The sequence below is a fragment of the Tyto alba genome, unplaced genomic scaffold, assembly GCF_018691265.1.
Source record: "Tyto alba isolate M040663 unplaced genomic scaffold, T.alba_DEE_v4.0 Super-Scaffold_1, whole genome shotgun sequence".
In the NCBI taxonomy this organism is placed as follows: domain Eukaryota; kingdom Metazoa; phylum Chordata; class Aves; order Strigiformes; family Tytonidae; genus Tyto; species Tyto alba.
Genome location: NW_024881261.1, coordinates 15,857,770 through 15,877,383, shown reverse-complemented (window position 1 = coordinate 15,877,383; position 19,614 = coordinate 15,857,770). Strand labels below are relative to the sequence as shown.

At 43.1% G+C, this 19,614-nt stretch overlaps 1 protein-coding gene and 1 long non-coding RNA gene across 5 annotated transcripts in view; one reads left to right on the top strand and one right to left on the bottom strand.

Moving 5' to 3' along the window:
* Nucleotides 1-1,289: 1,289 nt before the first annotated feature.
* Nucleotides 1,290-11,709, bottom strand: LOC116962146. The gene is made up of 2 exons (XR_004407392.2): nucleotides 11,599-11,709; nucleotides 1,290-3,789 (listed from the first exon to the last, which is right to left on the bottom strand). It is a non-coding gene; the product is annotated as an uncharacterized LOC116962146 (long non-coding RNA).
* Nucleotides 11,220-19,614, top strand: part of FBXW4 (F-box and WD repeat domain containing 4) — a 63,077-nt gene continuing 54,682 nt past the window's right edge. For 2 of the 4 annotated variants that reach the window (XM_032995173.2, XM_032995165.2), the window contains exon 1: nucleotides 11,220-11,732. In XM_032995173.2, the coding sequence (XP_032851064.1) occupies nucleotides 11,467-11,732 (266 nt within the window). In that variant the 5' untranslated portion in view covers nucleotides 11,220-11,466. The remainder of the gene's footprint in view (nucleotides 11,733-19,614) is intronic. The other 2 variants (XR_004407384.2, XM_032995154.2) reach the window with 1 other exon arrangement.

Below are 19,614 nucleotides of genomic sequence, written 5' to 3'. Positions count from 1 at the left end.
CTTGTTTTGCACAAAAAGAGCCCCCATCAGAGTCAAGACAGAAAAAAAATGGAGAATAAAAGGGGGTGAATGGAAACAAACAGCAATAACAACAACAACAGAAAAGAGGGCAAGTTGGAAACTTGGGTCTGGTTTGTTTCACAGCATCCCATGGCCGCAGCAGTGCAGCACGGTCTAGTTGAATCTCTTTCGGTGTAGAGGTAGATGTCAGATTGCACTGCCATGGGGCTCCCATTGTCATTCTGCACTGGGACAGAAGAAATTGCTGGATGGGAAAAGGTCACTTGGCCCAACGAAGCATTACCCCCCCCGAAAGTGTCTCAACACCATTTCTCTGCTTTCTCACTGTAGTTCTCTCCTTTGCCTTTCTAATATGATGTTTGTCTGCTGCCACTGTGCTCCAGTACAAAGTTCAGATTGCTCAGAAGACTATTCTCGTCCATCTGTCTGTATGAGTGGGAAAATGTCTTTATTCTTCCCCGTTCCCTTGTTAACCTTCATATTTTTTGTTTCTTGGAGAGTGTACCCTGTTTTCAACCCTCTTCTCAGGATTTTCAGGGACATAATTGAGAGCCTGGATGGAGAGAAAGAGTTTTTCCCCAAATAATGTTTTAAGATGTGCAGGGAAGTGGATCCCTCTTGGCTACTTCCAGGGGGAATTGCATTCCTACACTATCTATCACAGGAGTCCCAAGAGATGGCATTTACACACAATCATGACAATTATTTGCAAGCTAGAAAAGTTCAGCAGTCCTGGAAGTGGGCAACTAGAGCTGCCAGGCAGTTTCAGCACCTAAAAGTGTTTGAAAAAGTTTATATTCAGATTGTATCTTGTATTATATAAAATAAGGAGTCAGAACAGTCAGAAGAAATCATAGCATGTAAGAGAATGAGCTCTTGGGAAAACTGCTCCTGAAAATACACCCACAACAATGACAATACACCATAGTTTTGCTCCATGTTTAAGTGTTTTGGTTTTTATTTTATCTTTTTTCTCTTTTTATCACAGTGTTGTTTTTCTCAGAAAAAAAAAAAAAAGCAGCACTAAAGCTTCCAGGATACCATTATGTTTGTATGGTTAAGCACACTAATCAGGAGGTGCCTGGAAGGACAGATAACTAAATCTAGCCACCTTCATTTATGTTCTAAGAGAAATACCTATTATCATCTAGGATTTCCTCATTGTACAATATTTTATTTGCCCTTTTCTCCAATTTTGTATAGAATCTCTCATACTGTATGTTTCTCAGCATATATTAATTTATAGGAAAAATACTTGGTAAACTGCATTTAACACAATACAATGTTTATTAAATACAGAGAATATTTATAAACACACACGCAATACTGACATGTATAAACCAAATGAAATTGTTGCTGAACTGAACAGCTGAGCTCTTCAATTCCTTTACCTAAAAGTCTGTATTGCACAAAACCAGGATCATAATTAATCACCTCTTCTCCTGAAAATTGGCTCTGAAAAGTTGTGCAGCTGGCTGAAAATAATTAGGCCACATTCTGGGTTCCGTCAAAATAAAGATACTTAGGAGATACCAGTTACAAATGTCAGGTAGTTTAAGCTGCAAGGTAATTACCTGATACTACCAGTGGATTTGAGGTGGTAGAAGAAAACCAGCTCATGCTGTGCTGCACTGTTTGGGAGTAATTTTGAATTGTAGTATTAAAGCTCGTATTGCAGCAAAGTAGTGCAAAAGGCAGGTGAGTTACAGCATGTGCAGTGATAAGATTCAGAAGCTAGACACTGAAATCTGTATTTAGGCACCTAAATAAAATTACTTTTCCAGTGGTACTGAGCACCCAACTGCTCTGCTTCACCTTCACAGATGCTCAGCACGCAACGGCAGACAGACAGACAACTGGCTTAGAGTGTGTCAATCTGGAAGGCAGGTTTTAGTGCAATGGCTTGTATTTAGGATTGCTCCAGCCTTCCGCTGGAAACTGCAGGTAGCACAGAAGGTGACAATTCGTTTCTTAAATGCGATGTATGCCACCCGGGACCAAGTGATGGATGACATGACCTGAACTGAATGCCTTGTACATGGTGAGTGGGTTTCTGCAGTGCTGGTTTTGATCTATTGTTAAAGTATATCAAGACCTCACCATTTTGTGGTCAACTGGGGCTACATGAAAGCTGCTCTTGGCATGCCATTATCTTATGGCTGGACTCTGCAAGTCCAGTTTGCTGGGGGAGTGTTGATCTTTTTTAGTGCAAGCTATAAAATCCCCCCTGAGGCTACAGCTTGCTAGGTGGTGGTGATTACCTGCAACTTTGCAACACCTTTACTTTTCTCACTTAAACTGTTTTGCAGTGGTGGTGTTTGGCTTTTACTGGACATTTCTGTTTTGTGGTTAGTCTTGGTTGCTGGGTTTTCTTTATTATGGAAGTTCTGGATAGGCCAGGTGGGTAATTTTTGTGCTGTCCTTGGGCGATACCCTGTTTTGATGTAAAGCGGCATAATTCTGTTAAATGCAGTGAAACTGTTGTTTACAGCAACCTCACATCTGGACAACTCAGGGAAAGAAAAAAACTACATTAAGGGAATACTAACTGTGTGATTAACTATTGCGAAGGCTGGAAGGCATAAAAGTCAGGGTGCACGCACATCTTAATTCTGTCCCTTTGTCAACAGGTGGTACAATCAAAATTTAAGTGACACTTCTGCCTTCTTTGGGCTGCTGGCTCTGCTGTACTGAATCTCGCCTGTTCAAATTTCCAGTGAAGCTTCTTGCATTCTCCTCTGGCTCTTACCCTGCAGTTATAACCTCGGTATTGGGAGCAAGCCTGGAAAATTTCAGAATGAAAACTGAAACCTTCCAAAAGGTAGGAGCAAATAAAAAACAGAGGATATTAATATAGCAACAGCTGGACTTCAGCTTTAATAATGTATATTTTTTAGAGCACATAGCAATTCAGATCAGACACAGGTATTTCTGCATGCTTCTGTTAAATCAGGCCTCTTGCAAATAACACAATGAGAAGAGGCTGGTACACTATATTAAAATATTAATTACCAAGCCCCTTTCTTTTGATGGGTCCACTAAAGATACTTCAAATGGATATGTGAGAATTGATCAAAGATTCTGCAGGTTGTTGCCACTGCTCACTGGGCATTTCAAACCAAAGAAGAACCTGACTCCCATGAAAAAGATACTGTGTTTTTACAAGCAATAAAAAAACACTGGTCACTTGATTGCTATGGGGATGGATATAACTAAACGCGGCTTTCTTAAGGCAGGGAGCACGATCTAAGAGAAACAAAAAAAGACATGGGAGAGGGAGGGAAAGAGCGAGTGAGAGAGAGCTGAATTGATTTCAGTCTGTTCAGGTCTAGCTGGAAAACACAATGCAGTGAAACGGTCCCATAGTCGGCAAGCTTCTTTTCCTAGGTTTTTCCCATGGTTTGAAGTGGAGAGGGAGGGATGGTATTAGAAAATGTGTGTGTGTGTGAGAGAGAGAGAGAAGCCTGTAGGAAAGGCAGAGAGATGAGAGACATCATTTGGAAGGGTGCAAAATAGTCCATTCCTTCTGGGGAGTGGAAAACTTTGATGTCCATGTCTCTGGTTTTAAAGTGGCAGTGTCAGGTTCAGGCTGAAAGGCCCTGGTATTCGAACCTTTGTCTGTGCTTGCGCTCGGGACTTTGCCTGTGCACACACCTGCACATCCAAACACCTGCTAGGGCACCCACGCAGCAAATGGACCTTGCACTTCAGGGCGGGCAACAGAAAATAAGCAAGTGGATGGCTTCACTGGTTGTGCAGAGGTTCATGCTAAAAAAAAAAAAAAAAAGCACATTTGTAAGTTTGTGTGCATGGAAAGAGAGAGAAGCAATGGGAAAAAGCACTGTGGGCTTTATCCCTTTTAAAAAGCTATTCTCTTCCTAGCATTACTAATGCAGCTATAAGGTTCAGACTGTGTTACAAAGCTCACAGTGTCTAAATAAAGAATCACAGTTACAGGTAAGGAGAATAATCTATGAAAAGCATTGTGATTTGTCAGTCATCACACATTAGTAAATTCCATTTCAAGAGTCACAACTGATGTCTGTAAGTTGGAAGCCCTTTCTCCTCTGCAGGGTTACAGGCATCTTGCACAGCCTGGCTGTTCTGTCCTTTGAAATGAATTTCAATATAATGCTCCTAATCATTCATACACACTAATAATGGTAAGTCATCTGCAAGCCTGGAGGAAAAGAGAAAGAATAGGACTGAATTTATTACTTGTGGCACCAGAGTGCAAATAGCTCTTTCTCCCTTCCTCCCTTCCAAGAGCAGAAAGCTTTGCACTCATGGTGGAGCTGAGAGGGCTTGTGCACTGCTGGGTAGCAAGCTAATCTCACTGGAATTTGCACCCAAAATTGCACCAGGCACTAACAGGTTGCAAAAGTAGAAAAGGTATTTGAAAGTAATGCAGAGTTTCAAATCAAGCCAATGACAGATGCAAATGTCACTGTGATGGTCTTGGACTGTGAGGTCTCGGTTTCTAGCAAGAGTAGAAGCGTATGTGCATGGGGTGGCTTGTGGGTCCTGATGGGAGACAGACAATGGATCAATTTATGTTCAATTGACAGACCCCCTTTACTGGAGGGACATTTTGACTTGAATCCCTGGAAAGTTGGCATTTTCCTTCCAAATACGCATTTTCAGTTTAAATAGATAGAGTGAAAGGCCTATTTTCATGGCAGGTGGGCTAGAGAAGGGAGGTTTTAATGACTCTCTATTCTTGGATTTATAATCTGACACGCTGTACGCACATGTGTTTGTCACAAAACCGTGTGAGGTGCCCACCACCCATCCATGCATTGTCCAGCAGATGTTAAAGCCATCAAGTGTGTTTGCTTCCAGTTCCAAAGGAAAACATTCTCTATTTTGGGACGTGGGATTTTTTTTTTAACTGATTTAAACAAACAAACAAAAATAGTCTCGGAGAGGTAGGGCTTACATGATCATAAGAAACCTGTGTAAATGAGGATCTAAGGCCTGTTCCCTGACCCATAAACTGGGTTAGTAATTAGTTGTTCCTGCAGTTTGTTGTTCTCGTCACAAAACCTGAGGTTAGGCTAAGGACTATTTAAAAATCACATGTATTAGCAATACAGGAAATCTAAACATACAGTTACTGCGGTGACAGAACATTAGTTGCTCCTTATAATAATACCTGAGAGCCTGTAGTCACAGCAGAGGTCATGCCATGTGAGGTACTGTAGTGGCATAGAAAGTGTGGTGCTTTCCCCAAGGGATTTACAGCCTAAGGCCCCAAACCTACAGGTGAATCTTCTAGGTGGGACCCTGCATTTGCGTGGTGCTCTGCTACATGACAAGGACCTACAGCATATGGCCAGGGCAACACCTTAACTCTACATTTTTTTTAATACACATGTGCTTCATTAGTAAGAGAATACAGGGTAAAATTTACCTTATGGCTTGACATAAGCTGAACTGAATAGAAATAAAGGCTGTTTCTAGCACCAACTGGATTCCTGTTGTTGCACTATAAATCTCTTAACTTCACATTGATGAATTCTTTATTTCAGTGATAAAAGAGAATTAACCGGTGAGAAATAAAAAATGGCAGACTCCTGACTGAGAAATCCTATTGTGAAGGAAAGGACTAGTACTGCAATGTTGCCTCTGGCTGTAGGGAAGAGAAGAAGGAAGCCTAGAACTCTAGTAATTCTGCAGATTTGTAAGTGTTGCAGGTAATTGGTCTCTGCCTTGGTTGCCTGGTCAAGGCAGACCCAAAACTGCTTGTAGGATTAGGCTTGCTCACTTTTCTTGAGCAAATTGTTACACTGTGAGTGATATGACAGTGGAGCATCCTATAAGAGCAAGGGACCCCTTTGTACCCACAGGCACACAATGAGTCAGGACGCTGTCAGACTTGCTCATGTCAGGCTAGGAACTGCATGAAGGAGCCATGTAGGTGGAAGGCAGATGCAGGATAAAACAGTATCATAGTCACTGCTACTGCTACACCAAGGATACTCTTACATTGCTTTACAAACACTCCAAAAAGTTTTGGAACAACCTATGGAATTAATGAAAACTGAGCTGAAAATCTCTAGAAACAACTTTGTAAGTCTTGATCTTACTCTCAAAGAAGCCAGTGGGTATTTGAATGTTTAGTTCCTCAGGCTCCAAGTATGAAAGGAAAAAGCCCCTAGAATATCTTCATAGGTAGCCCCTATAAAAGAACAAGATTCAAAAGCATTCCTTCAGGAGATCAAGGACGGTCCAGCCTTTGAAGCCTGGAGGATTGGGAAATTTAAAGATCTTTGTGGTAATCATATTGTGCCATTAGAAATCTACCATTTGGAATTGTAAAGCATTTAAAAGGAATGATTCCAAATTCCACAGCTGTCTGGTGAGTGACAACTTGATGTGGCCTGGGGGGGAGGAAGAAGGTCATTGTTGGGAAAACAGTTAAAATGAACATTTTCTGAACAGATGCTTTAGATAATACTTTGATAAATGAGGTTAAAAACAAATAAAATATTCTGGGTGACTTCCAGAAAATAACGGATTAGTAAAACAAACAAACAAAACTCAAAATGCAAAGACAAGAAATAGGTATATGACTGGTACTTGGCAAATAATGGAGGACTGTTCAAAATAAAATGAACAATAAACAGAGTCTGAACCAGCAAGATGAGACAATTCTGCTGGCTATGGGAGGTGATACATTTTTTTATTGCACTGCAGTTATGCCAAGCAAGAGAGCTTCTGGAAGGCTTGGCTGTTCATTTTGATACACTAAAATATTTGAGAATCCATTTTTATTGCCTTTTTTTTCCAAACCATTCAAGCAGCTCAGCTGCTGATCAAAATACAAAAGCATTGCATGTGCCCAGCAAGTAGATAATGAAAGCTATCCCCTCAGTTTAGTATCTTTGTCAGCAGAGAGTAGTGAGAAAAGTAAACAAACAGCATCACTGATGACAAAATAATTTATGGAATTGTTTAATAATTTTCCGCATAATTATGACCAGGGGTCCCAATCCTGTGGCTGCTGAAAATGTTGTAGAGATGGCTGCTGGCTGGGTGCTCTTAGTACTCATTAAAAGCTCCTTGTAGATGTGATTTGGAAGCATACAGAATAGGATCTGTTGGGATTATTTATAAGGGAAGTTTTTTCCTCACCCTTTAACAGAACCCATACCAAATAGCTTCTAATTCTGATTTCTCTGGCAGACCTTTTATAGGTAAAACCAAATCAATATGTATAATTTGGGATAAAAAGGAGAAAATTTACCCCCAAATTCAGCATAACCTTTTAATTTTATCCTCTTTAATCCTTTGATAATTTTTGTGCTTCTCTTGCAGAAAAGCAATTTTGCTAATCACCTTTGTGCCAATCCCTGCATTCCTGACAATAGCGTGAACAGCTTCCATCAAAGTCTTTGATGTGGGAAAGACACACACACACACATATAATCTGAAAACAATTCAGCTCCTTGGTTCTCAATGGTGAGCACTCTGCTTTAATAGAGTGCAAGTTCCGTGGAGGTTTCTAATCCTTTCTGCAAAACAGAAGAGACACAGTCAGGTAGCACACCTTATTCAGAAGTTAAAATAACATGTTACTTGCTCTCAGAGAAAATCAAAACAACTCAAGATCAAAACCAGATTCCGCCAACCCTAACAGGATAGACTTTCTACTCAGATAACTCTTGATCTAAGTGTGTAACAAGTAACCTGCTTTAATCCCTCAAAGCGATGGTGTTACAGATAAGTACTGTAGTAGCAGAGGAGGTGTCTTAAGTTTCAGAAATACACAAAAGCATTGGTTGGAAGGAAAAACAAAACAAAGAGCTGTCCACATGATTGTGTCTTTAGCTGGAAAGGTGTATTTGAGGGCACTGCAAATAATAAAACCCCTTGAAGACAGCAGAAAAAAAATTGACTGGCAAGTATTGAAATGGTGTTTCTTCCAAGCTGGATTTCCTTAACTTGTTTTGTTAAAGCACAAGCTTTACAGGTATAAGTCCTGCAATTTTTAGCTTATAAACCTTACAAGCCATGATGCCGGAACGGTCTGTTACTTCAGCACAGAACCCTACCCCATTTTCTAGAGGTTCAGAGTAGTCCTGGGCCGTGAAAGGACGCGGATCTTTGACTGTAAGATTTGGGAAGGATACATCACTGACTTTATGATTATACTGCACTGAGCACCTGCATTGAGTTCTTTATTAGAGTACGAACAATGGTTCAGAATCTGCCTTGGTTCTTGCTCCTGCAGACACCTACATATGCACTTACTTGGGCATTGCTGGGAAGACTAGTGTCATTGGGTTCTTAGCTTGTGATGCACAGCTTTGTCAGCTCCTCAGCAGTCACAGGAGCTGAAACCATGCCTGAGAACAAGTGTAAGCAGTTGCAGGTCCATTTCTCTTAAAAAAATCCAAAGAAAATAACAGATGATATCTGTTTTGGGCAAAGAATAATTATTGTTACTATGCCGTAAGGCAGTTATCCATACTAGAAAACAATGCTACATTTAAGAGCAACGTATCATAATTTTTTCTTCATATTATTCAGTGTCCCTTGTTTGGAGCATATTTGTCCCTCTCCACAATTACTGCATGCAAATGCATGTCTCATCTTAGCCAAATATTTCATAGTTGTTTATATCTTGGATCACAAATTGAAAAGCACTAAGGTCCCGCTTCTGCAGGTGCACTTGTCCACACCTTGCTGCTGGTATCCCAGAGGGTCACGCTGCATGTTCTACTTTGCACCCAAACTCCTTCTGGACTGCACCAAGTAGTTTCCTTGGTCAAGTGGCACGACCAGAGACTGGAGACTACTGTACACTGAAATATCGGCATCATGTAGTGCAGGGAGACATACACCGTGCAGATGTAGCCTCTGTACAGTAACAAGAGTCTAAAACCAGAAGTGGCCCCTTTGACTGTCTCAGTCTGATATCTAGAGTTAGGACATGCCAGATCAATTCCTGGTTTAAGTTTTAGTAGTTGTGGTCTAGCCAGGCTCTCTAAGAGAAAAAAAAAACAACAGGTATCGTTTTTTTTTTTTAAAATCCAATAATGGTGAATCTACCATAAATCTTGAGAAGCTGTTTCAACAGCTAATTTTCTTCACTACAAAAGCATGCTTTATTTATGAATTTGCTTCCCATCACCTTCTGTCAAGAGATCTTATCTCTTTGTCTGCTAAATTGAAGATCCTGGTATTGCCAGACTTTTCTTCTTGTTTCAGTGCTCAGAAGGTATGATCACCTCACACCTTAACCTTCTCTTTAGAAAGCCAAATAGACTGAGCACTTTGAGTCTTACTATATAACGTGTTTGACAGTCCTGTAATCATTCTTACTACTCTTCTTTGAAACCCCTCTAGTTTTTCAACATCCTTCTTGAAATGTTGGCTGGACAAATTATTTCCAAAGCAGTCACAACAGAGTCAAAACCAGAGGTAAAAGAACTTCCCAGCTCTTGTTTGTTTCCCAGGACAGCACTAGCCCTTTGGTGCAGAAGGAGCTCACGTTCAGCTGATTATTCATCTTAATGAAGTCTTTACGGAATTGCAGCTTTGCAGTATAGAGTTACATCCTTTCAGTGTGACCTACATTCTTTGTTCCTAGATGTGAGACTTTACATTTGTCTTGATTGGAATACATACGATTTGACTATGCCTAAACATAACATAGGGTTATGCAGCCGTATGTATCCTTTGCCTCTTGCCCCATGCTTTGTGCCTTCTACAAAACTTTGCTAATAGTGATTTCAGAACTTTTTCAGGTTACTAGTAAAATATTAAATAATGTAGGGTCCACAATCTGTCTCTGTGGGATCCTAGTGGAGGGAGACCAATTTATTAATAAATCTGCCTTTACAATAACAATTTAAGATGGAGAAGTCATTCAGATTTTAACAAATTTAATGTTTCAGACATTGCCGAAGTCTATTACAAAAGAGCTAAGTTTAATGTCATCAAAAAGATACTGATATAAAACTGCATTCACACCAAGTTTCCATAATCTCATGTTAAGCAAAATTTGTTATATTACCTCCCTTTCAAATGGCAACTTAAGCCCTGTACCAAATGTGCTGTTATTTCACCTGATCTTGAACTTAGGTTGAGAGATTTTTAATTACTTGGGCCATCTGATTCACTCATTATAACTGCTGATAAAATATTTGCTGCCTTCTGGAACTTTCCTGACTTCCAGGTTGTATTGAAAATTGGTGTATATCGACCAGACAGTTCCTCAGCCAGCAGTTCTGAACCTCTCAAATACAAGGCTTCCAGAGTTGGTGATTTAGCCATGTGAATATTCGAGTGCTTGAGATTACACAGACAAGATGACCTCCTGGAACAGGATGCAAGTACTGTCTAAAGGCCTGTATGCTATGGTAACATCATTATATGTTGAAATTTACTTTCCTACTCCTCTGTGCAAAAGGAGATGTTGACTGTGGTGGGTAAGTGATACCTGTTCAAAGCATTCTAGGCAGATGATGAACTTCTTATAATTTATCTATTATTTGAGGGAGAAATTTCCCCAAGCATTTCAGGCTTCTCTAGAGTGGAAAATACTATAAGAAAGAATAACACAACACTAGACTCATATTTTCCTTCTCCACAGACTGTGGAGGGCTACTTTGCCATTTTGGACCAGGATCCTTCTGTGTTGTCAGTACTCTAGGCTCCTGTGGATGGCAACAATGACTCAGTTATTATGAGCTGTTCTTTCGTGGCGGTGTGCTTGTATATATGTACACACACGTGTGCAGTGTGAGCAGTTTTCCGTGGAGACCTGGTAGGGGGAATGGACTGCACCAAAGGGTCCCTGGGAGAAGCTGGTCTTAAATACACTGTAGCAGGGCCTGCTCTCATGTGGGGAAGACCCCTTCTTTTATGTGGCCCAGGAATTTGGGAGTGTTGAAAACTGCTGTGCAGCACCAGATGACCCCTGCTGTCACTTCGTGGGTGACAGGTGCCCCTGACCCTGCTCAAGGATAATTAATGTGCATTAATCACCTTGCTGTTCACCTTCCTTTGCAGGGGTTCAGTGCCTAGCTGGGGTTGCTCCAGGTGGTGGAGCAGATGCTCTGGTTACCTGGGATCACCGTCCCCACCATTAATTATTCACATTATTACTGAGTATGTGGATCAGGTGATGTTACTAATCCCAGCTCGGAAGAACCCGGACCCGTGCGCCGAGCCGCGGGGGGTGGGGGGGGAGCAGTTGCACAGGGGGAGTCCCTGCGGCTCCCGTTAATGAATTAATTCGCTAACGAGGGTGGGCTTGGCGGCCCGGTGCTCCCTCCTGTCCCGGTAGTCGCCTCCTCCCCCGGAGGGGGGGAGTGACAGGCGGCAGCTCCTGCCCCATGTGACTGGGGAGCGGCTGCCCCCGTCCATGGCTTGGCCTCCCCCGGGCAGCAGCAGCTCCGGCTCCCAGGCAGGAGGGGCAGGAGCTGCTGCTCCATGGGGAGGAAGGGCAGCCCCCGATCCCCCCAGGCGGAGGGGGGATCCCGGGCCGCCTCCTCCCCCTCCTCCTCCCCCCGCTCCCCGCTCTGGGCCTTACCCGAGGAGCTGCTGCTCCTCATCTGCTCCTACCTGGACGCGCAGGCCTTGGGCCGCCTGGGCCAGGTCTGCCGCCGCCTGCGCTTCCTCAGTAGCCGCGATCTCCTCTGGAGGCGCATAGCCCGCGGCTGCCTCAACTCCGGCTTCACCCAGCTCGGCACCGACCTGTAAGCGCGGCCTTCCCGGTGGAAGGGCGGGGGGGAAGCGGCCGCGGCTGCTGGGAAAGGCCGGGGATGCTGCGGCCTAGCTGGTTGCTAAGGGGCGTTCTGCGCTCCTGGCGTAGTCGCTAAGGGGGGCTCCCCGCTGCCTTAAGGGGGCGGAGGGAAGGGGGGGGGGGGGGGCGGCTATTCTAGTAGGGCGGCTGCGCCGTCGTTAGTCTGTGCCAAGAGGGGCGGCGAGGGCAGAGGAAGGGCCGCCGCGGCGGGTCTGCAGTGGGGCCGCCCTCTGGGAGGGGAGGGACGGGCCCGCGTGTGGCTGCCCCGGGGCGGTGGGGCCTGACCGACCTCAGCTCTGCCCAGGAGGGCTGGGGGCCTGTGGGGCGGCGCTGCTTGTTCACGCGAGGAAGGGGGCGAGCGTGGCGGCAGCTTTCCGGGTCCCCTCGAGTGCCAGGCCCGGCGGGAGCGGCCCTCAAGTGTTGGGGCCTGAGGGCCTCGCCAGCACAGCTCGATCCCCTGCATTCCTCCTAACAAAACACGTAGTGTCGGGGGCCTCAAGCTAGGGGAGGTGGGAGCACGAATAAATGGGCAGAGCTGCCGTGTGCAGCTGGGGTGACCCCTGCGTGCCCATGCTGCTTCCCTGTTGCTGAGCAGCGGCCCCTGCCATGGCTTTGAAGATGCCTCAGAGAAGAAGCTGCAAGGGAGCAAGGCCTGAGGTGGTGCCAAGTAAAAGCTGGAGAGTGGGCTTACACGTGTTGCTCGGTGCAAGAGCCTTCGTGGCAGGGAGCCCCAGGGATACATGTTTCTTAGATTTTTCTGCTCATGGAGTGGCTTGCTGGTATAGCTGGTGATGGCTGTCACAGAGAAAGTGACAAGAAACTGACTTTTGGACTCTGTGGCTTCTGAGGTTTAAAGTTTTGTGGATAGGGTTGGGTTTTTTTGTGGTGTTCCCCCCTTGAGTTCAACAGCGTATCATAGGTTAAGGATAGGTGTGAGCCCTCTTGGCTTTGCTGTGTGTGACACCAGCATATTTTAGATTAAGTGCTTTTGGGCCTTGGCGATGGTTGGTAAGGACCTAAACATTGTCTTTCCTCTCTTAGATTTGATAGTGTATGAAATGTCACTCAGAGGCAGCCACACAATGTGGACTTTCCTTGCTACTCTAAGGATCCCAAAAGGAGGTTTATGTTCTTGGGATCTATGAATCCCTTCCTGTGGTTTCCCTTTTGCTGCCAGTCCAGGATTTTGTTTGTTACCCAGTGACTCAGTATTGTTTGTTTCTGTAAACACTGTGTTGACATGAATCAAAAGAAGGGATGTCAGGTTTTGAGCACTATTTTTTCTGTCTCGAATAGCACAGACTTTAGAGAAACAATTATGGGTCCTTCTGGCAGGAGCAGAACTTTGGTGGTGCTGAAAATCCTTGTGTTGTGTTTTCAGGCCTGTACTTCAACCTATTCTGTCTCTGCAGTTTGAAAGTTAAGCACAGTTCCCTTGGAAGTCAGCAGGAATAAGCACGGTAGTATGGCTGTGTTGGACTCTGCTGTGATATATGATTTTGTCTCCTGAGGAAATGAAGTTCTGTATTTTTCATTAAGAATAAGGTGATACTATGCTCCTTCAGTTGCAAGAGGGATCAGGTGTACGGCAGAGCAGGTGCAGCATATGTAAGGACCACCACTTCCCGCTGCAGAGGAATGCAGGTCTATAAACAGCTATGGAAGAGGTTTGCTAGGTCAGAGGGTTTAAGTGAAGGGAAGGCTGCTTAAGTATCATAAGCTCCCAGGGACTTCAGTGCTGTTAGGTTTGCTATGGACAGATTTTTTTTAGTAATTCTAGGATGTGCTTTTGTGCTGAGTCCTATTTTCAAGTTTTCTTTAAACAACTCTTGTGCTGAATGTTGCTTTTAGCATTGGTCAGCACTGCCCTGGTTCTAGGAAGTTAATCATGGGTAATACACCAAGGGACATTACAGGCTGGTTATGCAGGAACCTTGAGATATATCTGGAGAATTAATCCTTCAATTACTTTTAACTTCATGGAAGGCTCAGACAATCTTCAGTTCTTTGAAATAGTGTACCAGATCTTATGGAGAATACCTGAAAGCTAAGCACTTGTTTTTCTTGTGTAGAGACCCAGCATCTGGGGGCAGGTGTAAGAAGTTTTGCTCCAGTAGGGTGGACATTTCTGGCAACAAGACAAGGGCATATCACAGTACCTGGTGGTCTGGGTATCTGTACATCTCCAGAAGAACCAGCGTGAGTCTGTGTTGAGATGTGGTACAGCTGTAAAATTTGTACTTAGCTGAAGAAGAGTTTAATAGTCTCTGTGGCAGCTTGAGGGTTTTAAATAGCCATGTCTCTTTCATACCACTTGCTCCTCATGCATGTCTCCAAGATTGCTGCTCATGGAATTGAGGGAGTAAGGTTTGCAGAGGGAGGTTATATTTTATTTGACTAACTGATGCAAGTTGGGGAGGGAGTTGAGGTAAGCCTCTGGGTACATAGTCTTTCTTCCTGATAGTAATTCTAAGCAGGAACCTGGTAGGTTTCTCACTGAAGGTTATATTTGAGCTGAGCGGGTATTTAAGCTAAAATATCACTGGGTAGATAGAATGGTGATGAAGATGATGGATAGCTGACCTTCTTGATAACTGTGCTTTCTTAGTGATATAGAGTAAATCTTGATTTTGTCAAGCTGGGCTTTGGCTTGCTGAAGAGCTGAAGCTTCTGTTTCATGTTCTGGATAACCCTGCATGAGGTGAACACTGATTTTTGCTTTTAAAAGATTTTTGTGCAATACAGTCTGCAATTGAGAAAACAGAGGCTGGAACTGTTTATGGTAAATGTACTTAATGAAATAACGTGCATGATTCTAACATTAGATCTTAAACTGATGGTCCCTGGGAGGCTGGCATAAGTTAAAAACTAGTCTAGGGAGTATTTACTGTTTAAAACAACAAAAAAAATCTCAGAATAGTTTGATCATTTCTGCTGTTAAATGGCTTTTGATAAGCCATCTGTTAATGCTTTGTAAATAGAGATAAATTTGAGCCTAGAGTGCAAGATAGCTGTGAAACCTACCCCCCCTGCTCCCACTTCCCCATTTTTTAAAAGGGTGATTAACTTGAAAATTACACCATTTCTTTAAAATGTTATTTCTGTTCAGTATATCTTCAGATAATTGTAAGAAGATGATCAGAGGGAACAGGCTTTAGCTTGTACGTGAAACAACTATTTGCACAGTCAGCTTGCTTATAAAACTTCTTTATGCTGAAATAGGGAAGAGAGAAAATTTATAAGAAACTGGTTGAAAGCCCCTAGCTGTTAGCAGCATGGAGAAGAGAAATTGTAGTATACCTGAAACTGTTTGATTTAATTGTTAAGATTACTTCTCATCCTATCTACCTTTAAAAATTGCCAGCTATGGTTATCTCAGGACATATACTTAGGCTTAAAAAATGTTAAATTGGCTTACTAATGTTATCAAAGGAAGATGTGGACTTAATCCCAGACACTATCTGTTATGCTGAAAGGCATATTCACAGCAGTGACAGTCTCTCATTTGCCCTATCTGGTAGATTCAGCTAATCGGGAGCTGCAGATGTAAGTGAAGTTAAGTATTTAAGGTTCTGATTCCATTTTGCATTTGCAGAAAAAGAAGTAAGTTTGCTTTGAGCAATATTTCTGTACCCTTCGTTCCTTAAGGGGAGTGGTGGTGGGGTGGTGGAAATAAGTCACTAGATTCACATCAGCGTGAATTACTGTATATTTGGGACAGCACAGCCTGACTTGGAAGGGTTCTTAAAGCACAATCTTAGTGTGAAAAATCTGCTGTGTCTTCTTTGAGTCAGCAGTAAGAAAATGCTTAATAGAATATTGTGCAGTACTATAGCAGTATAGAATGGTTTTAGATGGATGTGGTTCTTGGCACATGTTCTACAAGTCTTTCTGTGTCAGGCTGCCCCTTGTTCTGTATAGTCATGTTGATTTTGTGTAGACTGGTACTGCAACAAGACATTATCATGGGTATGGTAAAAGATAGTCTCTCTGCTGAAGATTTTTTTGATTCACTCAGTGATAGGAGCAGCTGAAGCAAGAGTCAAGCCCTGTATTTGTGACGTAAGGTAAAGGGAGCATTTTTGTTCCAAAAACGCATGGCAGCATATCACAGGAAAAGTTAAGATTTAAGAATGCTTTCTGCAGCTAAACTGTAGCTGAGCAGTAGCACAAAGCCTTTAGAGTTTTTGTTGATTATAGTGATATTACAGTTGTGTCTGGTAGCCTGTGTCTGTTTTGCCAGCTGTTGTACAGGCCCAGCAAGAGCGGTCTCTGCCCTGATGCGCTTGCTGCCTAAATAGCCAGGGTAAACAAGGGCTGGGAGGGGAAGTGGAGGCAGAGAGATGTCAACCAAGCTGCCCTCTGTGCAGCAGGTCAGTGTCAGAGCCAGGAATAGCAGAGTGCTTTAAGCCTTCATCCAGTGCCTGCTTGCTGGACCACCTTGGACTGGAGAAATTGGAGAGGCAAAGAGCTCATTGCAAGGTGGTTCTTTATTTAAAGCATGGAAGAAAGGAATAAAGTTGCAGCTGGGCTAAACTTACTTCCTTTTTGTTACAAAGGAATTTTAGAGGGCAAGTTAAAAGTTGCAACCTAAATAGCTTAACAATGTGCTCTTTGTACTATATTAATAGCTGTTGTCAAAATATAGAAATGTTCTGCTGCATGTTTTCTCTCTCCCTATCTCCTGTTTTGCCTTGCCCACTAGGATCATGATATATTCTCCAGTTCAGAGAAGCAGATTCATTAATGGATGAATTTGTCATTTTTGAGTATTTAAGAGCTTGTGTAAGGATTTCTGTGAGTTAATAAAAGCTGTTTTTTTTCCAGATCTTGGAAAAATATATACACCTGCAGGAGCAGGAAATGGCCAATCTGTGCAAGTCAAATCCAAATGCAAACTGCAGCAATTGTAGGAGACCTCTCCCTTCAGTACTGGAGGGGGAAGGAGAGTGAATGCCTGTAAAGCTGCTTCAGTTTTCTTCATCTTTTAAAACTCGTTTTACCAAAGTTTCATTGTTTTAAGTCATAAATGAAGTAGGCAGTGAACTGGTGCAGATGATGAAGAGGGGAATACTCTGGGGAGGGTATTGCAATAACGGCAAAAGCCTGGAAGAGGGCACACAGCTGTCGCTTTGTGCTGGAAGTCAGTGGTTTCTTGAAACTCCTGTTAGATTTGTTCTTATTCCATCTTAAATTGTTTGTTCTGGGCTGGACAGATCTGCCAGGACCGCTCCACAACATGAAAACTGCGTCTTGTTCTGGGAATGTGAAATTGTTTGTAAGAGTTCTTTCAGGCCTGCCTACTCTTCTCTTAAAATCCTTACCAGTTTAAAGTGGAAGAGGAATTTTGCCTAGTTCAGGGCATTAAAAGTGTGTGCTGTGCATGTTGCTATTATCCCTGTAAGGTGCATAAGTGAAATATCTATGTGTTATTTCACACTATCCAAATACTACCCTCACGGTCTACTCTTTCAAATCAGAATATACATGACAACTGTTGAGCAGCTGAAGGTTTTCTCAGATCTTCCCAGGGTTATGCATTTTTTGAAGCAGCCCAGGTTTCATCTCCAAAAAGCTGACATAAAGTCCCTGAGAGAGGCCAAACCCTGCCTCGAGTTTCTAGCCATGATCCTATTGCAATCACTTGTAAGGGAGAGGGCATCTGATGGCAGAGTGATCTGGCTCAGTCTTGGTGATGATGTTTTTTTGGGAAGCCTATGTGAAGGTGTGTGTCTTTGGGTCTACAGAAATTTGCCTGCAGCTCTGGTTCTTATTAAAGCCTCTGGCTTCTTCATGCATGTGAATTGTTCATGAGAGCGGTAAATCTGCACAGCCTGTTGATGTCTGAGATAGTGTAGACACACCAGAGGAAGCAAGGAACATCAAGAGAACAGTCTGCAGAGCTCTCCTCCATCTCAGAGTTATGTGAACCCATGTCAGATAGGAAGGGGGGGAGCACAGAAGACAGACTGAACCTGACAGTAAGCTAAATAAGGGTCATATGCTAAAGGAATTCAGGTGGAATTTTTGTCCTCGAAGAGACATTTTGAAAGCTGGCTGACGTGTTGAGGACAGCAACAGGAGCTTCTGACATAAATAGCTTTTCCCTTTTGGCTGTCTGTTGGTGGCCCATAACTTGTAACTGCACTGAGACCCTGCCACTCAACAGGTGTGTCCTGATTACACAAATAAGTGCAGTTGGTTCCTGTGTTAGCCATCTCTGCCACAGGGCCAAGGTTGAAAGTGGGGCTTAGCCACTGTGACCTATTTGTTCCTTTGTATGACCCTTCCAGTCAGGCTTGAGGCGGGCTGGTGACAGCTTTTATGCAGACAGCAGATTTTGTCCACAGAGGAAATTTGGTCTCAGCAGGTCTCTGCAGACTTGCAATTCCATATGAGCTCTTCAGCACTTAAAATGTAGCAAAATGTGAAGGACTTTGGGTTAGGGTGCCCCATGCAGCTGGGAAAATACACAGTATGACATGTTGGTGTTATCTTCTGTAACATGGTATGTGTTGTTGCAGGCACCATTGTTTTGGCACATGCTGAAATTTTAGATGGCCAGTAGAAATCTCCCTGGGATGCAGTAAAGCACAGAAGCTCTTGCTATTGCAGAAATAACATTTCTGGTGGCAAAGGACTTTGGCTGAGGAGGGGATCATTGAAGGCAAAACCGCTGGAGGTGAAGCTTTAGGAGGAGATGTGCTTAGTGTCTGGCTGAGTGATTCTTTCATTGCTTTCTTTTGGGGCCTGGGCCAGCAACTCCCATGGTGGCTGAGGTCACCTGGGTCAGTAGTGCTGTGGGGGGGTAGTCCCAGTCTCTCACTTCAGCAGCTGGGAAGTGGGCTCCAAAAGGAATATTACATTTCTTCTGGTAACTCTGCCAAGAAAGGGAGGAAATCCATAATTTGAGCAAAATACTTTAACTTTTTTTTGTAGGGTGGGGTGAGGTAGGAAGGAGGGAAATGAAAAATCCTTTATAATGGATTTCTTGGGATGGCTTTTATCCTGGAACTCTCTCTCAGGCTGTAAGAAGTGTTCAGCTTCTCTTTCTTAGTGTAACAAAGTCTTTGTAAAGAGAGCTTCTGTCAGGAGTGCATGCAATTGGAAACATGCGTTAGCTCAGGTCATGTATTGCACTGTATTGGTTTGGGATCCTGATAGAGTGCCTTTTGGATTAATTATCTTGTAACAAAGATAGCCTTACATGTTCTGGATCACGTAACTTTATCAGCTACTGATGATTGTAGCGCCCTAGCAGAGGTGGTAAAATGACGGACTCTGGGCTTTGAGAATATTTTGCTTGAATTTCACTGAGTTTTCACATTCAGTGTTTACTGGTTCCTTCATCTTGTGTTTCCTGTCGTTCTTCTAGGATGTTGGGCTTGTACTTCAGTTGCTTTCTGATGCAGGGCTGTGTAGGTCCTGGTAAAAATAGCAATCCTTCCTCAGTGAGGCAGCCTTCATCAGTCTTGAAGTTCATTGTTGGGTAGCTTCTCTTAGAATGTGAATGTTAAGATCTTGATTTCACAGAGCACTTAAGCATGTACTGAATTTTAAGCATGTGTCTTAGTATTTTGCTGGATTGCATAATAAGAGAGATCAAGGTATTAACTGGCTGGTGGATAGTAGTCCCTCCACAGCATAACATTTGTCTTCATAAGGTGGTTTAGTCTCCTGAATCATTGGATGTTCAATCCAGTTGCTGAAGTGAGAGGTACTTGATTAAGTCAGTGACTCAGTGTAGATGTGTGATGTCAGTTGTCTCAGGCCATCATGGAACAATTATTAAATATTTGCATGTATAGAAAATGTGATAATCATGATTTGAAGCA